Source organism: Arachis hypogaea, chromosome 5 (genome assembly GCF_003086295.3).
Source record: "Arachis hypogaea cultivar Tifrunner chromosome 5, arahy.Tifrunner.gnm2.J5K5, whole genome shotgun sequence".
Lineage (NCBI taxonomy): Eukaryota > Viridiplantae > Streptophyta > Magnoliopsida > Fabales > Fabaceae > Arachis > Arachis hypogaea.
This window is the reverse complement of record NC_092040.1, coordinates 3,115,073-3,131,903: the sequence shown is the minus strand read 5'-3', so window position 1 is coordinate 3,131,903 and position 16,831 is coordinate 3,115,073. Positions and strand designations below refer to the sequence as shown.

At 31.7% G+C, this 16,831-nt stretch overlaps 1 protein-coding gene, 1 long non-coding RNA gene and 1 pseudogene across 2 annotated transcripts; 1 reads left to right on the top strand and 2 right to left on the bottom strand.

Moving 5' to 3' along the window:
* Positions 1-5,107: 5,107 nt before the first annotated feature.
* Positions 5,108-7,844, bottom strand: LOC112800206 (WAT1-related protein At3g45870-like). The gene is made up of 7 exons (XM_025842350.3): positions 7,303-7,844; positions 7,125-7,187; positions 6,916-7,032; positions 6,569-6,833; positions 6,218-6,373; positions 5,833-5,984; positions 5,108-5,704 (listed from the first exon to the last, which is right to left on the bottom strand). The coding sequence occupies exons 1-7, from the start codon at positions 7,521-7,523 to the stop codon at positions 5,548-5,550; spliced, it is 1,131 nt and encodes a 376-aa protein (XP_025698135.1). The 5' UTR covers positions 7,524-7,844; the 3' UTR covers positions 5,108-5,547.
* A 105-nt stretch (positions 7,845-7,949) lies between these two features.
* Positions 7,950-9,250, bottom strand: LOC140184652 (uncharacterized). The gene is made up of 2 exons (XR_011881745.1): positions 8,454-9,250; positions 7,950-8,324 (listed from the first exon to the last, which is right to left on the bottom strand). It is a non-coding gene; the product is annotated as an uncharacterized lncRNA (long non-coding RNA).
* Positions 9,251-10,397: 1,147 nt separating this feature from the next.
* LOC114927712 (uncharacterized) lies at positions 10,398-15,079 on the top strand (annotated as a pseudogene).
* The last annotated feature ends 1,752 nt before the right edge of the window (positions 15,080-16,831 follow it).

The window sequence follows — 16,831 nt, the reverse complement described above, 5'->3', positions numbered from 1 at the left end:
CACATATATTAATTTTTTTGTTATGATTATTTCTTTATATATATGATTATTTTTTATTCTACAATCGTGCAATAATTTTTTATTTTTTCTATCCATGCATATTTCTCAATCCCCTTTCATACGCATGATGATTAACTATTTTTATTTTAAATGGTGATGTTTTAATTTTTCTTTTCTTTTGCGTATTTTTATACATTGACAAGAAAGGCAAAATTACGTATTGCGACTCTTTTTCTTTTTTCACGCTTTAATCTTAATTAATCAATCTTGTGTCCACACAATATAATTAAATATTTAATCATTTTAGTATATTGATGAAGTGCATTTTTCTTAATAATTGCATTACTAATCTGAAATATAAAAAATAAAAAAAGGTGATATATATATATAAAAAAATAAACTTAAAAATCGAAAAAAGAAAGAAATTTCGTATTAAAAAAATTAAAAAATAACATATCCAAAAAGAATAGTCATAATATATAAATTGAGACAACAATTTAAATTTCTCTAAAACTAATTTAATCAAATACTAATATTAGAACTAAATTATTTAAATAATATTTAAGCTATTCTAGTCCCTAGATATATAGGTATAGATTAGAGCCATTTTAGTAACGACAACCAACCGAAATAACATCATAAGATCGAACATTTAGAATCCGTACAAATTCAAACAATCTTCTTGTTAAAATTGTCAAACTAAATTGACCTTTATTTTTCTCAATGACATTGCATTGATGCACCAAAAGGCCGGTAGTTTCTGAAAAAATCACAATATGTTATAAAATTATTTTAATACAAAAGTTTAAGAGAAGAAAATTTAAATATAGTACCAATATTTGAAATTGCATCTTCAAATTTGAACAAATTTTCCAAAATTAAACCTAAATTGAGAAAATTCAATAATAGATGCTCCCTTCGAATATTTTCTGACAAACGTAGAAAGCGTGGAAGGAATGAGACTTGAACTTGACCTACAAAGCTCCTTGGAAACAATTGCTCAATCAAAGAATAATAACAAATTAGAAAAAAAAGAATGCTTTGCATGTTAAATTTAGACTCACAAATGGCAAAAGAAACACTATATATAACCTAGGTTAGTAGTACAAAAATAATTATAGAAATTAATTATTGATATCAATATCAATTTACTACTATTAACGTTAATATCATATTTATGACAATTAGTAGTACAAAAATAACTATAGAAATTAATTATTGATATCAATATCAATTTACCACTATCAACGTTAGTATCATATTTATGACAATTAGAATTATAGAATTATGTTTATTTTTTTTTTAATTATTGATATCTTAATCTTTTTAAAAATATATTTTGCTTTTTAAAAATATAGCGTGTGCATGTGCTGTTTAGACCTTTTCTATTATTATTATTATTATTATTATTGTTATTATTATGATTAATTAATTAAATAATTAATTAATTAATATCAATATCAATTTATCACCATTAATGTATGTATCAATTTGTTACTAATTATGCTTGATTAAAAATAATAATTGAAAAATAATAATTAAAAATATTAATGATCGACAATTAGTATTATACAATTAATATAATAATTAGTATCAACTTGTATGAAGGTGTATATCAACTTGCATAATGATGGAGAATTAGAATTATATAAATAAATTAATATAATAATTAGAATGATTAAAAATATTTAATGATTGATGATTAGTATAATAATATATTAAATATTAATTTTTATATAATTATAAAAAAGATATTTTCTTAAAATAGATTGAGAAGATAATAAATATAAATATATTGAAAGTAGCGCTTTTATTTTGGAAAGAAAAAAGTTCATAAGAAATTGACATCTCACTTCCAATATTTCTAAAAATATACTAATATACCAATAATACTAATAGTTGAAAAATAATTGTGAAGACTTATTAATAATTAATATCTAAAATAAGTAAATTAAATAACAATAATTAAAAAAAATCTTTAACAAATGTGAGAAATAAAAATAAAAGAAATTGATAAATAATAAATGTAAATATATTAAAAGATAATATTTTTATTTTGGAGAAAAAAACTCATCAGGAAATGATACTTCATTTTCATTAATTAGAAAAAAAATTTAATTTTAATAGATTAAATAGATTATTATTATTATTATTATTATTATTATTATTATTATTATTATTATTATTAAAAAGCTAAGACTTATAAGTACAGAAAAATAACCTGTGCGCCAATGAATAATAGCTCAAATGGCATAGTCTCCCTATACTCAATTAAGAAGTTGCGGATTCGAGTCTTCTATCTTTGGTAAAAAAAAAAAAAAAAAATAACCTGTGCATTGAAAAGAATTTTATTATGATTAGAATAACTCATGCCATTAGCATATTATTATCTTATCATATCATATTGATTTGATATACTTATAATAAAGGCCTTTTTTAAATTAGTATAATTATGTATCATTCATTAAATACTAATTATAATATAATTATATTAATTAAAGATATTTTTTTAAAATAAATTTAGAAGAACAAATAGTGCAATCATTTTGAAGGAAAAATGGATTAATAAAAAAGTGACATCTGACCATCATAAGTTAAAAGAAAACCCAATTTTAGTATATTAAGTAGATAGTAAATACTAGTTAAAGTATTTATCAATTTATAGTATTTTTGAAGAGTATCCCTTAGCGATGTTTGCTCCCTTCTCTTTATGGGCAGTAGGTCTTCTCATATTTATAAATGAATAAATAAATTAATTATTATCTCTTAATTCTTGATTTATTGATCGAATTGAAAAATATTATGAATAACTAAAAAAAAAAAATAATTAATTATTTTTTAATACCAAAAAAATTTATCCCTTAATTGTTTAGTGTCTTGAAAAAGTTAATTTTTGAATGATGAAAAATCATCATCATTAATTATATTATTAATCAAAAATTAAAATCCCACTAAAACATAAAAGCCATTTATAGAAAGAAACGATGAATCTTGAAGAGTACAATTAATCAATTATTATTACATACATAAAAGTACCTTTTAAGAGAGATAGTACTAATAACGGTGGAAATAATTAAATTATTTTTATCTATTATATAATAGAATTTGAATATTTACGTAATGTTAGCAAAAGTATTTTTTTACGTTGACTATTTAAATAATTATTAAAAAATAATATAATTAAATAATTATATAAAATATTTTATATTATCAGAGTATTAAAATTAAAGTATTATTATAACTATGTGTATAAATTAAATATGTATATTATGTATTGTTATAAAAACAAATCAGCAACATAAGTTAATTTCATTTTCTTAGTACTTATTACTTAATCTAATTTACATGGGCCAACATCTAATTCAAATCTTAGTAATTAATTGGTCATTTTATCTATTTCTTCTAATATATTAAAGCTGGATTTAGCTTAAAATGATGAGTTCTTGTTACGTATTTAAATATTTTCATCAACCAAGTCTAATTAAATTTTTTAAATTCAAAAAAATTACTTATATATAAGGTTAAAAGTAAGTCAAGCCAGTTCATAAATCAACTCGAGCTCGATTCGTTAATAGCTCGATAAGCTGAGCTCGTGAGCTGATGAATCGAGCTTGAGCTTAAAATTAAACTCAAATTAAATGAGTCGAGTTTGAACTTGGATAAACTCAGCCCATTAGCTCGTGAGCCGGCTCGATTTATTAAATTATTAATACACATGTCCTAGATACATTTAATTTATTTATTATAGGTTGAATAGATGATGAAGTAGAACATGAGAGAAAGGGTCCACCCACAAGACTTGGTTGAGGGTATGCAATTCATGTGCTCTGCCATTAATGAATTGAGCAACAGTTTGATACGGAACTGAGAGAAAGCGAACCGGCTTATATATTACAGAAAATTGAGAAAAATGAAAATGAAAAACAACCTCGGGAACAATTAAAGAAAATGAAACAAAAACTTGAAAAAGAAGAAGAATAACAAACTTATTTATATGCTTTGACTCAATGGTAGAGCTTTCAGCATTTTTACCTGATGAGCCACATTATCCAGAAACCTTGCATATGATATAACTGCCAAAACCAACATCTTTGTATAGCAGCAATTCCACAATTGGTTGGCCTCTTGAATTGTTTATCTTTCTAATAATAGTAACAATAACAAATTCTTATGATCCTCTAGCTCATTTGTCCTCCAATTAAATCCAAACCTACAAGGAGAAATGACACTCCTTGGAACAATAAGTAGTAGAAGTGCATCCCTTGTGCTGATAACAAGCTCCTAAATGCAGCAGTGAGCAATAAGAATGCAAGTGCAAGCTCTTTCTTGTATATCTTGTTCATTTTCTTTACAGGTTTTATAGCAACACTTTCTTGGCATTTCTGTATTTTGTTAAGATCAGAAAGTCCACTATCAGAAGATCCTCTGTGCAGTTGTTGGATACAAAACATAAATTATATAGCATTTTATGATGAATACATATTCTAACTAAAACAAAAGAAAATCGGTATTCATAAGGAACCTAATTAAAAAACATTAAACATGAAGCCAGAGTCTATAAAATACAAAAAAAACAAGGCACTACATTAATCTTAAGAGATTATAGGCTTGGCTTAATTAAGCGCATCTCAGATGAGCAACTTGGAAGACCAAAGTGCGACGGTGAAACTAAGCTTTCATGATAGAGTTGAAAGACCCTTGTACATGCGTGCTGAGTTAAAGGAAGAAGTCTGGGCATGCCATCACTGGAGCTGTTAATATTAGGAAGATCTATGCTGCCATCTTTTAAGTTACATAAAACAAACTTGCCACTCGGAGAAATTGCAAGGAGAACATGTTTCAACATGTATATAGGCTGTAATGCAACGCATGAGGGACTATGAACGAGTAGCGGGTGGTGGGGGATTGTGGTCAATTTAGTCCAAGACTGAGGAACTCCATAGTCCTTCATGACCTTCATTGTGGTGGTGGGAGAAAAATATGTTACTCCCTCCATTTATAACTGATTTTAACATTTTCTTTTTGCTACATTTATAAATCAATATATTTGGATTCAATTGCAGATACTGAAAATTATAGTGACTCATAGCATAAAGAACGGCAAGTATTTTAACTGTCAAAGTCCAGTCTGTTATTCCATTTTTCATGAAAATTGTACTCAAATGATAAATGAAGTCAAATATTGGATTTTATCCTAAAAATGAAACAAGGATCCTTATCATATGAAACATAAATTTCTGACTTAAAATGATGTAAAAATTGGTCTCTCTAGAGTTGGTCCTAAAACAACATAGGATAGCATGGGACAAAGCCTTTCACATTATGTAAACTCCGGAAAATGACCTATCCACACGAGGTTCCGAAAAAGCTCACTCAAATGGTATAAAGTAGGCGGCCTAACCTGATGCAAGCATAAGCAGCTAGCATAAACATTTTTAAATTCACAGGAACCAAACATGGAACAGAACACTTTTGATGCACACTAATATACAATATTATACAATTCAGTTCAGTTCAGTTCCTTAACCCAATGACTTGAGGGATGCACTAATCTTGAGCCTTCTGACACACAGTCTTTTCTTGAAGAAGTGGATCAGACACACAAGATTCAAAAGCAATAACTCCAGCATTTGCCTGGTTTTCTTTGTAAGATCCCCAAGTAACAATATATAGGCCAGCAATGATAAAAGTTCCTCCAAGTATACTGTTGTCATTCAGAAAAAAAAAAAAGAATAAAAGAAATAAACAATAATTCCAAATTCCAAATGCCACTTTTAGATGCCACAGAACTAAAATGAATCAGTAACTTGAACCAATATGAGCAATACATACCTTCCCAAGTAAAGAGGAGTACCAAGAAAAATTAGAGACAGGGAAGTAGAACATGCAGGTTGAAGGGAGCTAAAAAGGGCAATCATAATTGGCCCCAAAATCTTGTTGCACCATGTTATCAGTCCATAAGCAAGGGCGGATGCAACAATTCCCTAAAAAAAAGATTAGAACATATTTGTCAAAACTACTTGTTGAAAACGTAAAAAGCATATATTACTTACTCCTCTCTGTCATTAACCCCATTTTAACTTTGTCTATTGTTGCAATCATGATCAATATGTTTGAACAAAATTTTTTATTTAAATACATTGAAACAACTTGAATAGTTCTGGAAATGGTAACAACAAATAAGTGTTGAGAGTTGCTAAAAATGTTAGAGACTCACAGCGTAAAGAACAGCAAGTATTTCCGACGGCATCAAAATCCAGTCTGTTATCTCATTAGACATAAATATTGATATTATCACCATCAATCCAGCTCCAAAAAAGTATGAATACGCCGTGAGAGATATATTTGTGGGGTACTTTTTCAGTAATTGTGCCTGAAAATATAGTTCATAGTAAGATATTAAAAATATCAACAACTTTGCATATAACCTGTCATCAAATAATGAATATAAGTTTATAAATTTTATAAGTCCTCAAAAGGGAAGCATATATTTTATTAATTAGAATCATAGTCCAAGGAAAAACTCTTGAGAGAACTAGTATAGTTGACACAAATTAAGGATAGATACCTGAATGGCCAGATAAGCAGCCATGGACAAGCAGTGTCCTATTATGCATATAACCCCAAGACTGAATTGATCTAATCCTATAAACTTCAACCCATCAATTAACATTCCAGATGCATCTTGTGATACATGTTGCAGTCCTGTTTCTGAATTTCCTATAACAACTGGACCATGATATACAACCATCAATATGGCACCAGAAACACAGACAACAGTTCCAACAACCTTTGCCACACCTTCATACCTTAACAAGTTCACTTTTTCTATGCTGCATGAATAAGTTGAAAAATTATATGGAAAATTGCAAAAACAAACAGAAATATATAGGAATGAGTGAGAGAGAAACTGACCCCATGATTAGAGAAAAGAGAAATGTAAAGACTGGAACTGTTGGCTCTAAGGCAGAAGCATATGATGGATTAGTATAGCTTAGACCAATAACAAACAAAAGGTGGTTGCCAACTACCCTGATCAAGATTCAAGAGGCAACCAAGGATTATGCTATATTATATATACTTCTTAGTTATATAAATTGAAATAATTAAGTGTAGAAGGTCACCCAAATAATCCAACAAAGAAGAATGAGATTAATAGACCCTTAGTAATTGGTGGTCTTCTCTGCCTATAAGTGAAAAATAGATCACAAGAGGAAACAATAAAATGAATATAATTCAGAATTTGAGTTTCTAAAGTTTGAATGTGTTAGAGGATTATAGAAGATATGATATGGTGCATACTTTTCATGGAAATAGGCAAGAGGAGCAAGGATAGAAAGGGCAATGAGATCTCTGTAGGCACAGTAAACTATTTGGTTGACACCATCATTGAGTACCACTTTGGTTATTACATGGTAACCACCATGGATCATGGGCACTATTAACATCCCTAACTGTGCCTTCCATGTCTCACCTCCACCACCACCCCCCACCACTGATGACCCTAATCCATTCTCTGCCATCAACTCTACCTGCCCAAGTGGTTAATTCTTGAAAGAGTAAAGAAAGTTTTCAGCTTTTAGCTCAGTGCTAATACTACTACAATTATTAGATTTTTGGTCTTTGATCAAACTGTTGTTCTTCTTGGTAATTATTGGTGGTTGACTCTGAAGCATCCAAGAGTGAATCATAATTGATAAGATAACATAGTTAATTGAAGAACTTGTGGACATGGCTTCTCTCTTGGTTGTGTCACTTGTCCTTTTCTTATTTTATTATTTCCATGCAGTGTTGTAAGAAGGTGTTTATTTTTTCGGTTGAGACATAACTTTATATAACATCACTTTTTATTTTTCTGATAGGTGTTGCCTCTTAAATATTCAATTTCAGTAACATAGTTGGCCCACAATTGGCATAAATAAAAAATTGAAATTGCAGAATTAAGCTCCTTAGCAGTAATGGGCTTTTTAACACACTGTCTTTTCATGAATAAGCGGCTCAAGAACACAAGATTCACATGGAATGGAATAATTTGAGCATGAGTAGCTAATATAAACATTTAAAATTGACAGAAACCAAATATGGAAGAGAACAGTTTTGATGCACACCAATATTCAATATTACACAATTCAGTTCAGTTCCTTAACCCAATGACTAAGGGTAGGCATTAATTTAGAGCTTTCTGATACACTGTCTTTTCTTGAATAAGTGGATCAGACACACATGATTCATCAGCAATAACTCCAGCATTTTCCTGCTTTTCTTTGTAAGATCCCCAGGTAACAATATATAGGCCAGCAATGATAAAAGTTCCTCCCAGTATACTATTGTCATTCAGAAAGGAAAAAAGAATAATAAGAAATAAAAAATAATTCCAAATTCCAAAATGGCACTTTTAGATGCCAAAGAACAAAAATGCATCAGTAACTTGAAGCAATAACAGCAATACCTACCTTCCCAAGTAAAGAGGATTACCAAGGAAAATTAGAGATAGGAAGGTAGAACATGCAGGTTGCAGGACCGTGTCAAAATCCAGTTTGATATCCCACCAGTCATGAACATTGATACTATCACCATCAATACAGTTCTAAAGAAGTACGAATATGCTGTGACAGATGTCTCTAGGTAATTTTTCAGTACTTGTGAATGAAAATATAATTCATATAACATTATATTTATTAGAATCATAGTATAAGAAAAAATTTCTAGAAAGAACCTCAACATTCCAAATAAATTGGAAATCGGAAAGTGAACGTTGTTATGAGCAGGACATAACATACTTGCTTGATATAAAAGAAACTGCTACACTACCCATTACCCAATGTCCTCAGATTTTCATCTGAATCATAAGAGATTTGTGTAAAAGTGATAGTTCATAATAAGTGAGAATTATTAGAAAGTTTTTGAGGCTTTGTAAATGGATAATAGAAGCAATAAAGCCTTGTTTAACAATTGTTTTAAGAGTTTAATTTTGATGTACTGACAGTATAAACCATTTTACACAGTCATTTAATCATGTCTATACTGTGAAAAGTAGTTATTTCTGCTAACATGACGATACATAATTGAATGCACATGAAACTATTTTAGATTGTCGGCACATCAAAATTAAATTCTTGTTTTAAAAGAAAAAAAAATATAAATACACCGAAAGATACAAGAAAGAGTGATACGAATCACGTGGGACAAACTGAGAACTGTCATATGCCAATTGGTCCAATTACAAGAGATCATATGTTCAGGAGATGCATCAAGAATTAAGCAAGACAATGATTAGCGATTATCAAAAGTCAAATGTCTTACTATTTTACAAGATGCATTGAAGACCCTCGTTAATCAAGATGAATTAAAAGAGACATCACCTTTTTAGAATTTATTTTATTTTCGTTGTTTGTTTGTTTTAGGCCCAAATATGATTTGGCCTATTTTTTTTTCTATTCTAGTGAACTTATGAGTTAGGGTTTTAAATTTAAGAGGTACAAAAATCCTCTAAGACTTGATAGCCACTTTTTTCTTAATTTCGATGAATGAAATTTTTTTTGAGTTTCTTTGAGAAACTTGGATGTTATCAGGTAAGATAAAGTGATTCCCTTAGCTGTTGCATCAGGAAATCAAATTGAGGTAGAGGAGTCTCTTTCTTTGATCTTCCAGGGTTACGTTCCGTATCATTTGGTATCAGATTTTAGGTTCTAGATTAATTTTCATTAGTCTATGTTTCTCCTTCTTGTGTTCTATATACATTAAAAAAAATCCAGTCATATATGACCGTTTATCCTTACGTCTTATTATTTTCTTGTTGATTGGCTTTTTAATTCCTTTCCGTATGATTATTGTCTGTTTTTGCTGTTTTTGTGTTTCTCATTATTCTTTTCGTCCTTCCTTTCCTATTAGTTTATTATCTTTCTTCTTATTATTAGAAAAAAAAAGAGTACGCACTTTTTAAAGTTTCTTCTTATTATTAGTAAATTTTCTTTTGCCAACACATCTTGAGTACAAAAAAAAGAGAGTACGTACTTTAAAGTTTACACCGTAGCACTTTAGCAAAAAAAAAGAAAAAAATCATTACATACGTTGTTATTATTATTATTATTATTCTTATTATTTTTATTTTTTTTTATTATCCTTATCTTTTGTCTTTTGTGTCTTTGTCCCTTTTTATTATCCTTTCCATCTTTTCTTTTATCGTTGCGTCGGATTTTCTCTATCTTTTATTTTTGTTTTATTTCTAGAGTGCAACAGTCAAAGAGATTCAAGAGTGGTAAAAGGTAAGAGTGTTAAGTTCAATAGAGGGTAAAAGCTAATTTTGAGAATAAACACGAGTGTCCATCTTTGAGTGAAACACGTGAGCGAGTGATTGTGAGGTCCTTTCTATAACATTTTGTTACATGTTCATTGTTATGGCAGCTCATTCCGAAGATACTGTAGTTGACATGGAGTTGATGCAAAGGACTATTCACCACTTAACCAATCGCTTGACTAAATTGGAAGCATAGAGGCAAGAGGTGACACAGACACTATCCAAGAATACTAAACAAGGACCTTTCCGGAATCGGCGTCCTAATCATGTACCTTCTGATGATGACTCTGATGGGGTTATAACACCTCGACACAAAAGTCAAGATAGCAATATCAACGCCATCAAGATGCAAATACCACCATTCAAAGGGAGAAATGATCCTGAAGTTGATTTGGAGTGGGAATGTAAGGTGAAAAGAATTTTTTCTTGTCATAATTACTCTGAAGTAAAGAAGGTTCGTTTGGCAGCAGTTGCATTCTCTGACTATGCCTTGCTTTGGTGGGATGAACTAGTGAAGACAAGACGGAGGAATGATGATCACCCTATAGAGTCTTGGGATCTTATGAAGCGCCTCATGAAGAAACGATTTGTGCCTTCGTACTACTACAGGGAAGTGCATCAGAAGTTACATCGACTGACTCAAGGCTCCAAGTCTGTTGAAGACTACCATAAGGAAATGGAGACGCTTATGATTACTGCCAACATAGAAGATGACACTGAGGTTACTATGGCACGATTTGTAGGTGGTTTGAATAGAGCGATTGCTGATGTGGTGGAGTTACACCATTATGTGGAGATGGAGGATTTGGTCAGTATGACCATGAAGGTGGAGAAGCAACAACAAAGAAGAACACCAAGAGGATTGTCTCATGCTAATCCCAAGTGGCACTCTCATGGTGCTGACACAACAAAGACTACGAGTATTGAATCCAATGCGTTGTTTGATGCTACGAAGAAGAAAGGTAATTCTAACTCTTCTTCTACTACTTCTAGGCATCGAGATATTAAATGTTTCAAGTGTCATGGTATGAGTCATTATGCTAATGAATGCCCAAACAGGAGATTAATGGTTATTAGAGGAGATGATATTGTGTCTAATTCTGATCATGGTGATGATTCTGATCATAATAGTATGCCACCTTTGGATGATTGTTCCGATGGTGATGTTGAGTATGCAGTCCATGGTGAATCTCTTATTGTTAGACGCGCTTTGAATTTGTAGGTGAAAGAAGAAAGTCTAGAGCAACGCCACAATCTTTTTCACACTAGATGCTTGGTGGGTGAAAAAGTGTGTAGTCTAATTATTGATGGCGGGAGTTGGACTAATGTGGCTAGTACACTTATGATGGAGAAATTAGGATTGACATGTTTTCGACATCCTAAACCATATACGTTGCAGTGGTTGAATGACAGTGGAGAGATCAAGGTTGAGAAACAGGTGACAGTTGCATTCTCTGTTGGCAAGTATGTTGATGAGGCATTGTGTGATGTGGTGCCAATGCAAGCTTGTCATTTATTATTGGGGCGACCTTAGTAGTTCGACCGTCGAGCATTTCATGATGGTTACATGAATCGATTCTCCTTTGATTTTAATGGTCGCAAGATCACTCTTGCTCCTTTATCACCTAAGGAGGTTTACCTTGACCAGTTGAAGCTTCAACAGGATACCAAGGGGAACATGGAATGTGAGATCACAGAAAAATCTGAGAGAAAAGAGGCTATGAGAGAAAAGAATATAGCAAAAGGCCCAAAGGTGAGTGAAAAGAACGAAAAGAGTCCATGTCATGAGAGTAGTACAAATACCAAAAAAATTGAGAAAGTTGAGAGCAAATTGTGTTTCTTTGCAAAAGAGAGAGATTTAAAGAGTGCTTTAATAGGCAAGAAAGCTTTGTTTATGGTTCGGTTTCGGGATACTTTATTTTCTGACACTGACCTTAACCCAAATTTGCCAAATAGCTTTGTCTCTTTGTTGCAGGAATTTGTCGATGTCTTCCCTACTGACGTACCACGTGGTTTGCCTCCATTACGTGGGATTAAGCATCCAATTGATTTTATTCCTGGTGCTAGCATTCCTAATAGACCAGCCTATAGGAGTAATCCTAAAGAGACAAAGGAGCTTCAAAGGCAAGTGGAGGAGTTATTAGCCAAAGGTCACATCCGGAAGAGTATGAGTCCATGTGCTGTACCAGTTTTGTTGGTTCCAAAGAAGGATGGTACTTGGCGAATGTGTGTGGATTGTCGTGCAGTCAATAAAATTACGGTAAAGTATCGTTATCCTATCCCTAGGTTAGATGACATGCTTGATGAGTTATATGGTGCATGTATATTCACTAAAATTGATTTGAAAAGTGGGTATAATCAAATTAGAATGAAACCAGGGGATGAATGGAAGACTGCATTTAAAACAAAACATGGGTTATATGAGTGGTTAGTAATGCTTTTGGGTTAACTAATGCCCCTAGTACTTTTATGCGTCTAATGAACCATGTTTTGCGAGACTTTTTGGGTAAATTTGTTGTTGTTTATTTTGATGATATTCTCATTTATAGCACTTGTTTGGATGACCACTTGTCACATGTTTCAGCTGTTTTGGAAGTGCTTTGAAAAGAAAAATTATATGCTAATCTTAAAAAGTGCGCTTTTTGTATTGATCGAGTTATATTTCTTGGTTTTGTTGTGAGTGCGAGTGGAATTGAAGTTGATGAGGAAAAGGTAAAGGCTATTCGTGAATGGCCAACGCCTAAGAATGCTTCTGAGGTACGAAGTTTTCATGGGTTAGCTGGGTTTTATAGAAGATTTGTAAAAAAAATTTCTACCATTGCTGCGCCTCTCACAGAGGTTATAAAAAAGGATGTTGGATTTAAATAGAAAAGGGAACAAAACATTGCATTTCATATCCTAAAAGACTGTTTGTGTTCTGCTCCTATTTTTGTTTTACCTAACTTTGATAAAACCTTTGAGATTGAATGTGATGCTTCTGAGATTGGTATATGTGCTGTTTTAATGCAGGAAAAACGAACCATTGCCTTCTTCAGTGAAAAGTTGAATTTAGCTCAGCGTAAATATTCAACATATGACAAAGAATTATATGCTTTGGTTCGGGCTTTAGAGGTTTGGCAACACTACCTCTTACCTAAGGAGTTTGTGATTCACACGGATCATGAATCTTTAAAGCACTTAAAAGGACAAGGTAAGCTTGATAAAAGACATGCTAAATGGGTGGAATTTATTAAAATATTTTCCTATGTGATTGCCTTTAAACAAGGTAAAGATAATGTCGTTGCTGATGCTTTATCTCGGAGGTATGCTTTGATTACTACCCTTACCTTTAAGTTATTGGGATTTGAGTTTTTAAAGGAGTTATATGTCACTGATTCTGACTTTTCTACTATTTATGCCTCTTGTGAACATAGTGCATTTAACAAATTTTATAGACATGAAGGTTTTCTGTTTCGTGGCAATAGAATTTGTGTGTCTGCTTGTTCTATGAGGGACTTACTTGTTCTTGAATCACATAATGGGGGTTTGATGGGTCATTTTGGTGTGCATAAGATATTGGATGTGTTATCTGAACATTTTTACTGGCCACGCATGCGTAGAGATGTTGAAAAATTTTGTGCTAAGTATGTTGCATGTAAACAGGCTAAATCTAAGTCTTTACCACATAGTTTGTATGCTCCTTTACCTGTTCCTATGCATCCGTGGGTTGATATTTCTATGGATTTTGTTCTTGGTTTGCCTTGAACAAAAAAAGGTCGAGATAGCATTTTTGTTGTGGTAGACAGATTTAGTAAAATGGCTGATTTTATTGCATGCCATAAAACTGATGATGCAACAAATATTGCTGATCTGTTCTTTAGAGAGGTTGTGCGTTTGCATGGTGTTCCCCAAACTATTGTTTCTGATCGTGACGTAAAATTTTTGAGTCATTTTTGGAAAGTTTTATGGGGTAGATTAGGCACAAAATTATTATACTCTACTACTTGTCATCCTCAAACTGATGGTCAAACTGAAGTAGTAAATAGAACATTAGAGACCTTATTACGTGCTGTTGTTGGTAAGAATTTGAAAACTTGGGAAGATTGTTTACCTTTTATTGAGTTTGCTTATAATAGAACTATTCATTCTTCTACTGAATTTTCTCCTTTTGAACTTGTTTATGGTTTTAATTCTTTAACTGTTTTAGACTTATTACCTTTGCCTTTGAGTGATATTGTTAGCTTGGATGCAGAAGGTAAAGCTGAAAATGTTAAAGCTATGCACTTGAAAGCATGTGAATTGCTTGAAAAGAAAAATAAGTTGACAGCTCAACGGGTGAATAAAGATCGAAGACAACCTGTCTTTGAACCTGGTGACTGGGTATGGGTTCATTTGAGAAAGGAGAGGTTTCCTACTCAAAGAAAATCCAAGTTAGACCTTAGGGGTGATGGTCCATTTCAAGTGCTCGAAAGGATCAATAACAATGCTTATAAGATTGACCTTCCAGGTGAGTATAATGTATCAGCTACTTTTAATGTCTCTGACCTATCTCCTTTTGATTGTGATGCAGATTCGAGGACGAATCTTTTTCAGGAGGGAAGGAATGATACGAGTCATGCGGGACAAACTGAGAACTGTCATATGCCAATTGGTCCAATTACAAGAGCAATAACTAAGAGAATAAAAGAAGGTTTTGTAAACATGGCTAAAGCATGTGTTCAGGAGATGCATCAAGAATTAGGCAAGACAATGATTAGCGATTATCAAAAGTCAAATGTCTTACTATTTTACAAGATGCATTGAAGACCCTCATTAATCAAGATGAATTAAAAGAGACATCACCTTCTTAAAATTTATTTTATATTTATTTTATTTTTGTTGTTTGTTTGTTTTAGGCTCAGATATGATTTGGTCCATTTCTTTTTCTATTCTAGTGAACTTATGAGTTAGGGTTTTAAATTTAAGAGGTATAAAAACCCTCTAACACTTGGTAGCCACTTTTTTCTTAATTTTGATGAATGAAATTTTCTTTGAGTTTCTTTGAGAAACTTGGGTGTTATCAAGTGAGGTAGAGTGATTCCCTTAGCTGTTGCATCAGGAAATCAAATTGAGGTAGATGAGTCTCTTTCTTTGATCTTCCATCTTATCTTGGGTTACGTTCCGTATCAAAGAGACAAGTAACAATTTTGATATTTGTCAATAAAAAACTATAATAAGAACGGAGATGCAGGTAGGGTTATAACCCACGGGTTAAGAACGGGTAGGATTAGAGTTTGGATATTCTTAACTCGCGAGTAGGGTACGGTTAGAATTGGTTCTAAACCTTACCCTACCCTACCCATTGCCACTCCTAATATTGTAGTTGAATTGAAGAACTTGTAGGCTTGGCTTCTCTATAGATTGTGTCATTTGATAGTTTCTGATTTTATTTCTAACATGGTTTAAAGAAGCGGACCAGGTAATGCTTTTTCATGTTTCATTGGTGTTTTTTGAAGGTTCTTGGGGGGTTGAATCTATGACTTTTTTTTAAACTTGATTAATCTTGCCTCAATCCATAAAATGTAATTTAGCTTCTATTCTGTCTGCGAGATAAATTATGTAAGAGACAATTTTATTTTGTCTTATAAATCGTGAAAAATAAAATCAATACAGGAGAGAAGAAGATGGCATAACCAATTTCCTAGGATTCAACCTAATCCTATCTGAGACAAATCAAGCTTCTACCTAAACTTGACTTAGCTATGTAACTTCTTATACTCCTAACACACTAAGTGCTTACCCAACTTAATAAGGGATATAACTTAGACATCAGAAACAAAACAGAAATACAATCAAAAGATATTTGAAATAAATATTGACTTTTCTCTCCAAATTCCTCTCTTTACTTCTTTTTTTCAATGATTTTTTTAATGCTTCTTTTTTATGCCTTTTACTACTGAACAGAGATAATGAAAGACATAACATACAAATAGAATACTCAACGATAAATCATAAAGGAGATGATGATTTACAGTTCAAACTTTATATTTTGAACCCAACTTTTGAACTCTCAAATGTTATTCTTTATCTTGACGAAGTTCTCTTTTTAGTGGAGGTGCAATACTTCTAAGGCTTCAAACTATATTTGTAAGGTTTCACTATTCTCTCTTTCGATTCTCTCTCCTTGAACGAAAATGAAGATTATTTTTCTTTTTGTATGAACTCTATTTTCTTAGTTAGGGATTATTTACAAAGTCAACTTTTTGAATCTTGAGCTAGCTAAAATTTTCCTTTCTTTTTCTTCCATTAGTCTAGAAAATCAGGAATTACAAATCAGTGTTAAACACGACAGCAGAGGGGAGAACAGTAGCGATTAGCTTTCTCAGAGAGCTTGACAAAATTCAAACCCTTAGTCTTGTGCTTTGTCCCCAAGTTTCATTATTAACTATTGATTTACAGCAAAGCAAGCTAGCCACAAATTTCTTTAACTTACTCGAAATAATGATGCAGAAGGAAGGAGAAAACAGCATGTAATTGACTTGCATGTAAATAAAAACAAATTATATTTAACTTTTC

Bases quoted from the DNA above. Each gene is read 5' to 3' on its own strand.
- LOC112800206 (XM_025842350.3), bottom strand. From the start codon at position 7,523: ATGGCAGAGAATGGATTAGGGTCATCAGTGGTGGGGGGTGGTGGTGGA. The intron at 7,188-7,302 runs GTATGCACCATA...TTTCACTTATAG, and splicing joins CTTGCCTATTTCCATGAAAA to GCAGAGAAGACCACCAATTA. The intron at 5,705-5,832 runs GTATGTATTGCT...GAATGACAACAG, and splicing joins ACTCCTCTTTACTTGGGAAG to TATACTTGGAGGAACTTTTA.